The sequence below is a fragment of the Stigmatopora argus genome, chromosome 16, assembly GCF_051989625.1.
Source record: "Stigmatopora argus isolate UIUO_Sarg chromosome 16, RoL_Sarg_1.0, whole genome shotgun sequence".
NCBI lineage: Eukaryota > Metazoa > Chordata > Actinopteri > Syngnathiformes > Syngnathidae > Stigmatopora > Stigmatopora argus.
In genome coordinates, this window is record NC_135402.1 from 11,616,322 (window position 1) to 11,626,799 (window position 10,478).

The 10,478-nt window shown below is 36.8% G+C and overlaps 1 protein-coding gene across 2 annotated transcripts in view; it reads left to right on the plus strand.

Annotated features, from left to right (window-relative positions):
* The window catches only part of ulk1b (unc-51 like autophagy activating kinase 1), a 29,135-nt gene extending 22,117 nt beyond the window's left edge, over nt 1–7,018 (plus strand). For both annotated transcript variants that reach the window (XM_077622389.1, XM_077622390.1), the window contains exons 20-27: nt 45–166; nt 261–386; nt 980–1,164; nt 1,284–1,468; nt 1,817–1,935; nt 2,003–2,160; nt 3,375–3,510; nt 3,588–7,018. In XM_077622389.1, the coding sequence (XP_077478515.1) occupies nt 45–166; nt 261–386; nt 980–1,164; nt 1,284–1,468; nt 1,817–1,935; nt 2,003–2,160; nt 3,375–3,510; nt 3,588–3,643 (1,087 nt within the window). In that variant the 3' untranslated portion in view covers nt 3,644–7,018. The remainder of the gene's footprint in view (nt 1–44; nt 167–260; nt 387–979; nt 1,165–1,283; nt 1,469–1,816; nt 1,936–2,002; nt 2,161–3,374; nt 3,511–3,587) is intronic.
* The last annotated feature ends 3,460 nt before the right edge of the window (nt 7,019–10,478 follow it).

Below are 10,478 nucleotides of genomic sequence, written 5' to 3' on the forward strand. Positions count from 1 at the left end.
CGAACAGAGCCATCATCCAATCAGCAGCCGTATATGTTTTACAGATCTCAAAGCGCCGGCCTCTTGTCCGACATGTTGCTGATGGCAGCATTTGGAACAGGTGGAACAGTCAGTGACCGAGGCAGCACAGAGAACCTGGTCTGTGAAAAAGCTATAGACATTGCAGGTAAACCTTCCACAGCTCTTCATTCGTACTTGTTTCCACTTGCCCACTGCGACATTCTGTAGCCCCTGCACCACTATGACATTTTGTTCTTTAGTGCCTTCGGGTGGTGTTCTATGTCCTGGGCCAGGCTCCTGCAGTCCAGCGCAGGTGGTGTTCACCATCGGCTCACCTCCTAGTGGTGGCACACCACCTCAGGCCTCCAGACAGAGGAAATACTCAGGTAACAAGCATATGGAATGATTGTAGGTAACACATGGCTCTACCTTGTTGGTTTGCGACTGAATTTTCATCCACATTGCGGTCTAGTTTGTGTGAATTTAGCAAAGTATGCATTGCACAGCATCAGTTTTATTATTATCCTTTGTGTAATACGTAATTAAATTGTTTTGTGACATAATTTTCCCTGGGATTTTTCAAATTGTCTGGTTTTCGTCTCGACAATAAATGTGATTTTTAACTAAATAAAAACAAGCAAATCATCTGTATATTCTATTTTTGTAAGGCAAAACAGTGAGAACGCAGTGATTTTACTGACCAAACTAGCAAATAAATCATAATCAAAATATCATTGCGCATTTTCTATGCTGTTCATTTCAATTCTATTGTCGTATTTGAATAAAGGGATACATGTATTGAATGATCGAAAAAATAGACAGATTAATAAATTATTTTGATTTACTGCCCTATCTTATTTCATCTTCCTTTTATTGTAAATAAGTGAATGATTCTTTTTCTTTAATGCAATAGTAATTAGTTGATTACTTCTTTTCTAGTTTGAATGTATAGTAATTCTAATTTTGCCTCACTCCCAAGGCTCGTTCGTGTCAGTCAGCCCCGCTGGCTCGTTCACCAGCCGATATGCCCAGACAGCGACCTACGGGGACGGCTTTGAAGCTTCTTCCAGCCCTCGTTACAATTTTTTTGATCCCATCACGGCCAACATGGGCGGTCGCATAACTTTTGAGGCCCCCGAGCTTCCAGAAGAGACCCTGATGGAGGTGAGATACCGAAACAACAGTTCTGCAAGGGCTGATGATACAGTACAAAGAATACAGACCACTTTCAGTTTAAAGTATTAACTACTCTTTGCGCATCCGTGTTCCCTGTGCAAATGCAGCAAGAGCACACAGACACTGTGCAGAGCCTGCGCTTCACGCTGGATTTCGCTTGCTGTCTGATGGAGGTGGCTGGGGCCCGTGGCATTGCATTGATGGGGCTCCCGGGTGACGCCGCCAACCCCAACTTCTTCCAGCAACAGAGCCTGGTTGCAGATCAGATAAGCTTACTGAGTCGAGAGTGGAGGTGAGCCCACGTCATCCACGCTCCTCGCTTCATACAGCAATATAAATAAGGGTATATTTACACCCTAATTGATCCGCACCTAACCTAAAAAGGTTTGTTGTCAATCCTGTGTCACTTTCATAAATTGCAATGTGAAAAGGATCTACCACCAAATGTATTTTAGTCCGGGCCAAAGAAAGCAAACTATAGACTGTACGCCAATGGCTTCAACCTGCACCACATGTTTGGAAATATCAGGATAAATCAGGGAATTTGTGCCTTTTGGAAATTCCACACAAAGGGCAAAAGATGCACAGTCAATTATGATGGTTACATCAAACGTATGTTTGCCAATCATTGTCTTTCCAGTCATGCTGAACAGCTGGTTCTGTACCTTAAGACTGCAGAAATTTTGTCTGCTGCAATACAAACGGCCATGGAGCGGGTGAAACAAGGCAAACTTTACCCGTCGAGTACAGTCAAACAAGGTAATTAGACGATGTGATGATCAATTAAAATTAGCAGTGGCTTTATCCCATGATCTTTTATTCACAGTTGTGAGGAGGCTGAATGATCTGTACAAATCCAGCGTGGCATCATGTCGCTCTCTTAGCACGCGTCTGGAGCGCTTCTTTTCGAAAAAGCATCGACTAATGGACAAAATCACTTCCATTACGGCCGAAAGGCTGCTCTTTAGCCACACCGTGCAGATGGTAAGCTGATGATATAGCAATTTCTGCACATTTTTTTGTTATTTCATTCATTGGTAAATGTTACTATACTGACCGTTGTCACCGGAGACATTATTTGCACCGGTGAATCGTAATATAACATAAACAAATTTAAATGAATTTGGATTACGATGCAGACACACTCAAAAATAAGTTTAATCTAACCTTACACTAAACTCAATTGTAATTTTGTTTTATATTTTTATACCTTCTCCTGGCTGTTTGCCCCGCCTCCACCTTGACTTTCAGATGCAACCTTTTGATGGTAGTTTGCTTTTGTATTCCCTTCCAAATATTCCCAAAATGATGCAAAGAAATGTCCTTACAATAGGATAACGCACAACTACTTGCCAACGAGAAGTAGTCTTGAATTAGCGATCGCTCCGGCATTTGCGCTGAGTGACGAAAAAAAACACTGAAAAAAATGCAACGCTCCGCCCAGTGCTCGTAGATATCTGTTATACACGAAAGAGATGCGGCAAAAAGACAGTGCGCTACAATGATAAACAGCCTCTCATGTCTTGGCCACCTGGCTCTCTTGTATCTCAAAATTTTTCTCATATCTAGAGATAATTATTTGCTGGAAATTTTACTCGTATCTCGAAATGCTCGTATGTCGGGGTGCTCGTATGTCGAGGTACCACTGTATTTAAGTAGGCAAATCATTAATTTCTTTTACCTCTGACAATGTAAAACATGTTTAAACACAAAAAAACTGACACTGATTACTGGCCGTTTTGTGCTCTCAAAAGGCTTAGTCTGAAAAATATGATAAATAACTCTCAAAAAAGACTGATGTGTTCCATACTTTTTATACAACATTGTATTATAGAACAACTTGTTATTGTTTTCCATATTTTTGATTTAATTTATCATTTACTTTGCATTTTTGTCATATAGGGTCCACTGTTTCAAATCCAGGATAGCCATGATAAGTCTAGTTTACAATAAGAGGACTATTCAGTAGTGATCATTTTAAACTATGTGCTTCATGTGTGAATAAACTACTTTCCACTTTTCATTACTTATTGTATAGAATTACCATTTTTTTTTGTTTTTTATTAAAGGTTACAATAGGCCTTATGCCAAGAAATAGGAGACACTTGCCCTTTGCTATTTTTGTTCGTCAATGCATGCAATGAGGTCTGGAGCTTTTTAGAGGGAAAACTGCCCTAGCTCATCTTGTTATATTGTAGGTACAGTCTGCTGCTCTGGATGAGATGTTTCATCAGGGGGGGGCATCCATCCACCGTTACCACAAAGCCCTCCTTCTCATGGAGGGCCTTTCAATGCTCCTCACAGAACAGGAAGACATTCTCAGTGTCAGCAAATGTAAGTTAAACGTCAGTCTAAAATTGTCGCCCGCGCTCTCTGTGGCTTTCCCTCATCCATCCTCTTTCATTTCTTAGGTAAAGAGTGTATCGAGCGGCGCCTCGCGGCCTTGCAGTCTGGGCTCTGTGTTTGAGAGCTCCCACCCACTGCGTGATGTCAAACTTCATCTCGGCATTATATGTCCTACGTACACTGCTTTCACAGGACCTCCTTAAGTTACATCTGTGGACAAGGGTGTCTCTTTTCACGGAACTGATATCCCACCTTGCTGCATTCTGACCCACGAGAAACTCTCGACATGCAGGAGTAGTTACAGCCAAGTAGTCATATACGTATACATTCACGCACGCACTGCTCACCATGACATACCTTTTTGAAGACGGACCAGTCAGTATGCAGTGGACAATGTCGCAATCTTTATGAAGGTACAGTATGATATTGTACGCCCACATGGAGGTACAGTAGGTCGAGGAAAGATGGATGTAGCAAAGTATCATTCTCATCATATTGTGTATGTCCACATTATACCACTTCTTGGTGCATCTATGTTTCCAACTAGACAGTTAGTGGCTTGCTAAAAGTGTACATAACGTATTGCTACAACTGGAGATAAGCTTCTACCAAGGTGACTTAAAGCCTTTTTATTACGTTTGATTTTAGCGTCACTTAAGGTAGCTAGTTGGCTTTGACATTTTACTATTTACATGGAAGGGGGTAACCGATGCGGCAGATTTTTTTGTTTGTTTTGTTTTCCAACATCACTTTGAGTGCATCCAAAGAAGCGTGTGAAAAACTATTAGCATCTCTTATTGTTGTGATAACGATGTACCGCTATGCGGAGGATGTTTATTTTGTGTCCCTAATTACCCCCCTGGTGTGGTTCCATTATATGATTCTTGAACCTCATTTTAATTTCAATCACTGTCGGCATTCCGCGAGTATAATCAAAACGCGAATGTAATGGACAGGAGAGAAGCTGCGTCAACATCAATCTGAAGGTTGGGCAACGCGGCGGCACATGCCTGAATGTTTGCACTGTGGAAGTACTGTACAGAGTGAAACATGCTACATGTCAAGTATTTTGTTTATTTTAATAGAACTAGAGTAATTAGCTGACTTCTATTTCTACTGTCATACATGAAGTGCAGTTGTATAAATAGTTACTTTGTGTTAGGTGTGAGGGAGTTGATTAATACAGGGACGTTGTTAACAAGGAGAACGTTTTTCTTTAAGAAAATGCAGGAAAAGCTTTACGGTAAAGAGGGTTTAGAAAAACATTGTTTTTTCTTAAGAGTAGTCACTCAGTAGGCAACAATTCTGTTTTATAAAATATGTTGATTTGGAGTGCTCATGTTATATATTTGACCTGAATCATTATTTTAGCTTGACATCCTCAAACAGATTCCTCTTAACAACTCTCAGTTGTGGGCCAGTTGTGGTGGAAGGTCATTGTCTTTGTGTTGCCTGCGTTGTACAGTATTGTGTGCATGGTCGCATGTGTGGAAAGCTGGTTTGAGATTTAGGACTGATGACAGTGGAGGAAAAAAAACTAAGCGGACTCCAACACAATCTCACTTTTCCCCATGAAACAAAAGGCCACAGAAGAGGATTTTCTCTAAATTCAAAAGCTAGCCAGATGAGTTGGCTCGGGCATCTGATTGGGATGCTCCCTGGATGTCTCCCTGGGGCGATGTTCTGGGTACATCCCACTGGGAGGAGGCCACGGTCCCGGAAGCGCTGCATGAAGGGGCTGGCGAGAAGGAAGTCTGGGCTTCCATACTGCAGCTGCTGTCCCTGTGACCTGACCTCGAATAAGCCTGAAGATGATGAGATGAGATAAAAACTACCTATGCCCAGAAATGTAACCATGTCATAAATTACAAGGAATTAGTCAGATGTTACAACAAAAGTAATTATTCCCTTATTTAGGAGTATGAGCAGAAGAAAGTCCATATTTATTGCCATAGAACAGTAGTTTTTCCTGCTTCTTAAGAAGACAAACAATTCTAACATTTTGCCAGAATTCACTAGGTTGCCAGTTTTCAGAAGGTCTTAACGGCTGGTTAGAATTACGACTAAGGTCTCAAAATTAAAATAACCCTTGTTCCCTTTTCATTATGACTTAACTTAATCTTTTCCTCCAAAAATACTGTTACAATTCAACTAATAACTTTTCTTCTCCCACCGCCAACATTATCAGTACTAAATGACTTGTTACCACTTTTTTTCTTAAAGTTATTGCCTGTTTTTAATCATCTTTTACCCAACACTCGTCAGATGCTCATTCAAACTCTGGTTATGTTTTGCCATACCTGCTATGTACGTATGACTTTTTATTTATTACATTGCTAAATTGTTAAGAAGCTGAAGATACCGTATTTTCTTGCATATAAGCCCTATTTATATAAAAAAGGTGACTTATTCAAGGGTATGGCTTATATGCGCACCAGGCTTACAGCGTTGATATACTCTTTTTCACCAGTAGATGTTGGCAAATTAACATTTACTATTTGTTGGTTATTTTCTGTTTTGCAGAAAGAAAACAACGATTACTGGAATAATTACTAACTTCCTTATGATATTGACCCTAAAAATGTGCTTTTAATTCATACAGTATCTTAGAAATACCCTGATGATTTTTCTTTATATTTTCCCTTCAAAGTAACATTTGTACTCTCCATTAAAAACATGAATATGGAGGTGAAAATTGTGAATTTGGGGGTCGGTTTATACGCGAAAAATTGTAAAATTCAACGATTTTAAGGCAATTTTAATGATGCGGCTTATATGCAAGAAAAATACGGAAATTTGCGAGATGCAGTATGGTAGCTGTTTTGCTTTTCAGAATGAAAGCTATTTCCCCTCTTTTTTTAAATGACCTTTAATTGTGTTGAGGCCTTTTCTCATTAAAAAAACTAGAGGTGATAGTCTTTCTCAACCGTGAGCATGTGTCTAAAAGTTGAGTTGTACATTCCTAATGTTGGCTCATCCTGTCTGAACATTCAGTAAGTAAGCTGGTGCTGCATGTGTCAACTTTTATAGTCCCCTTACAATCATCGCAACTGGCCAACCCAATTATTATAAATAAGGGGTCACCATGAAAAGTATGTTTTCATGTTTTCTGCTGTATATTCTTCAGCAGGATGTTGACACGCTCATTGCTGCTGTACAAAGCATTCCCATGAAGTTAAGATGAAGTGTAACCAGAAGACCGCATAAAAACATGTCCGAAGATCGTCATATATTTTTTTATGTCCAATATCACCTCTAGGAATTGTCAAATAATTTATTGCTGTCTTTGTATTTATGGGTTGCAGGTGCAGAGGAAACATTAACAGACCATCTAATAATATTTGTTTTTTCCCCCCAAAGAAAAGGCTTTATGTTGAACTTTAGGCAAAAAGCTTTTTCCTGTTGTTCTGTATAGCAAGACACTATCTCATTGTCCCTGTGTGTAATATAACTCCTAATGTTAGTTGCTACATGAATAAAGTTTAAGGAATGATCATCCATTGTAGTGGTCCTTTTTAGATTAGATTAGATTAGATTAAACTTTATTCATCCCGTATTTGGGAAATTTCACTGTCACAGTAGCAAGAAGGGTGAGAATACAGACACAGTAAAATACATTTTAGACATAAAATAAATAAATTGATAGATAAATAAATGAATAAATTTAATATATATATATATATATATATATATATATATATATAAAACCTCTACTGCAGCTACAGCTGTGACACATAAAAAATAATCAATAAATTAATGCACAAAAATGGGGTAAAATCCACTTCCTAGCAGCATTTCATGATTAAATACAAATACTGGCGCTTTTCAGACATTAAAACCAGGCCAGGGGGTGATTTTCCCGGGAAAAGACAGTGATGTACGTCAATGGCGTACGGGCAAACATTGCCCGAAAATTGGGTAAAATCCAGCCGAAAACAGCATTTATTGATTAAATACAAATACTGGAGCTTTTTAGACATCAGAACCGGGCCCGGAGTATCATTTCCCCGGTAAAAAGACAGCGATGAACGTCGATACGTCCATACGTGAAATGACAAAAAAATGCACTAAAATTAGGTAAAATCCACTTCCTAGCATCATTTATTGATTGAATACAAATACTGGAGCTTTTGAGACTGTTGGAGTAATCATTATAACCAGGCCAGGGGGGTGATTTTTCCCGGGAAAAGACAGCGATGGACGTCAATGGTGAAACGCCAAAAATTAAACTGGGGTAAAATCCACTTCCTAGCAGCATTTTGTGATTAAATGCAAACACTGGAGCTTAAATACAAACACTGGAGCTTTCCAGATATCAGAACTTGGCCCACAATTGAAATATTATTTAGGAATATAGCCATATTTTACTCACCAAAAATCCTTTTTACACAATATCCATCCTCCTTTCTTTCTTCCTTCTTTCCTATCGCCATCGAAGCTAATGATGAAAGTCGAGCCTGTCCTGTCATATTTCCGGCATAGTCCGTTTTGAAAATAGCATTAAATCAACACAACAATATACTATTTGCTTGTGGAGCTAAGTTAGCGCGCTGAAAGTGCCCCACACACCATTTTCCCGGCTGTAACAGGCTTGCTAGCTTCGGAGTTGACCGCCCTTTCTTAATGATGTCCAATTTTTTCTGGAAAAGTCCGTCTGGAAAATAGCTTTGTGAGCAAAGCAAACAGAATCCATTTGTTTTTGCTTCTGTCGGCCATAGTGGGTGGAGTTTGCGATCTCGGCTGCCTCGGGTACTGCTTTGGCCCGCCTACTAACCAATCATAGTTTGTGAAAGCAATGACATGTCCCAGCCAGCAAAATGCTAACGCCTATGAAAAATCATTGTGGGGTTTTCAACTCGAAATCTGATTGGTTAAAAGCAACAGTCTAGTTTAATGCAGCAGAGCCCGCAAGAACTGATTGTGAAGGCTTTGAGGCAGATCTGATCTGGCAACAAATAATGGCTGAAATGTGATTGGTTAAATGCTTCAATATGAAAACACACATCTGGAAGCAGTGCAACCAGGTTGAAAAGCAATGAAAGGAAGCTAACAGACCATTTGGAATTATAAGTATTGATGGACAAAATATAATATGATTCAGATATTTCTTAGGCCAGCAGAGAAGGCCTTGAAGGCCCTGACGGCCCGCAACTGATATATAAATATATATATCATTTCAAAGATAGCACTATTTTTATCATTTCCTCCAAACTGTTTTCAGTTCACAAGAAACACTTACAGCAAACAGCTACATTTATATATATATATATATATATATATATATATATATATATATATATATATATATATATATATATATATATTATATATATATATATATATAATATATATATAATATATATATAATATATATATATATATATATATATAAATGTAGCTGTTTGCTGTAAGTGTTTCTTGTGAACTGAAAACAGTTTGGAGGAAACTTACAGCAAACAGCTACATTTATATATATATATATATATATATATATATAATATATATATATATATATATTATATATATATATATATATATATATATATATATATATATATAAATGTAGCTGTTTGCTGTAAGTTTCCTCCAAACTGTTTTCAGTTCACAAGAAACACTTACAGCAAACAGCTACATTTATATATATATATATATATATATATATATATATATATATATATATATATATATATATATATATATATATATATATATATATATATATATATATATATATATATATATATATATATATATATATATATATATATATATAAATGTAGCTGTTTGCTGTAAGTTTCCTCCAAACTGTTTTCAGATCACAAGAAACACTTACAGCAAACAGCTACATTTTTATATATATATATATATATATAGATATAGATATAGATATAGATATAGATATAGATATAGATATAGATATAGATATAGATATAGATATAGATATAGATAGATATAGATATAGATATAGATATAGATATAGATATAGATATAGATATAGATATAGATATAGATATAGATATAGATATAGATATAGATATAGATATAGATATAGATATAGATATAGATATAGATATAGATATAGATATAGATATAGATATAGATATATATATATATATATATATATATATATATATATATATATATATATATATATATATATATATAAATGTAGCTGTTTGCTGTAAGTGTTTCTTGTGAACTGAAAACAGTTTGGAGGAAATGATAAAAATAGTGCTATCTTTGAAATGTCAATACGTGTATTCCATTTACTTATGTGCACAAATGTAAGCACGGCTTCAGGTGTCATGATTCAAATTAATTTGATGGGGATCTTTAATAAATAGGACTTACCTATTTGGAAACCTACTCATGCTTGATAGACTTATGAAGTGTTTGGATATGAGTGACACAATGGTTTAAAAATAACAATGGAATGGCATTCATTATCCATTTCTAAATTATGAAAATATCCATTCACTCGATAGTTTGTTTTTTAATGAATACTTGTTGCACAGCCCCAACAGTCAGTACCAATCAGAATCGTCGTGGATGCAAAGGTCTCCATTGATTGATGCTCATATCTGTCAAATCTCAATGACTTCCTAGTGGCCAGAGACCACTTTGTACATTGTGCTCCATTGATAGACACTTAAAAATTTGATTTTCTTTTAAAATTTGGTTTAAAAAAATAAAGCTTGCGTTTCAAATTGTTTTGGGTAAAATCGAGCACATTCGAGGTATAATGCCAGCATTAGATTAATCTTAATTTATCAATATAAGTAATTGCATTTTGGACAATTGGAAAAAATTACCAGCAAACTAAAACCCCAATGTCCTTACGGACGTGTTGCTGTCGTGTTTGTATGAATAAAATACTCTGCCTTCGTATGTATTTTGTGTTTGTGTCGTTAAGAGTGCGTTTGTTCTTTGTTGACGAGGACAAGGTGAGTTTCGGT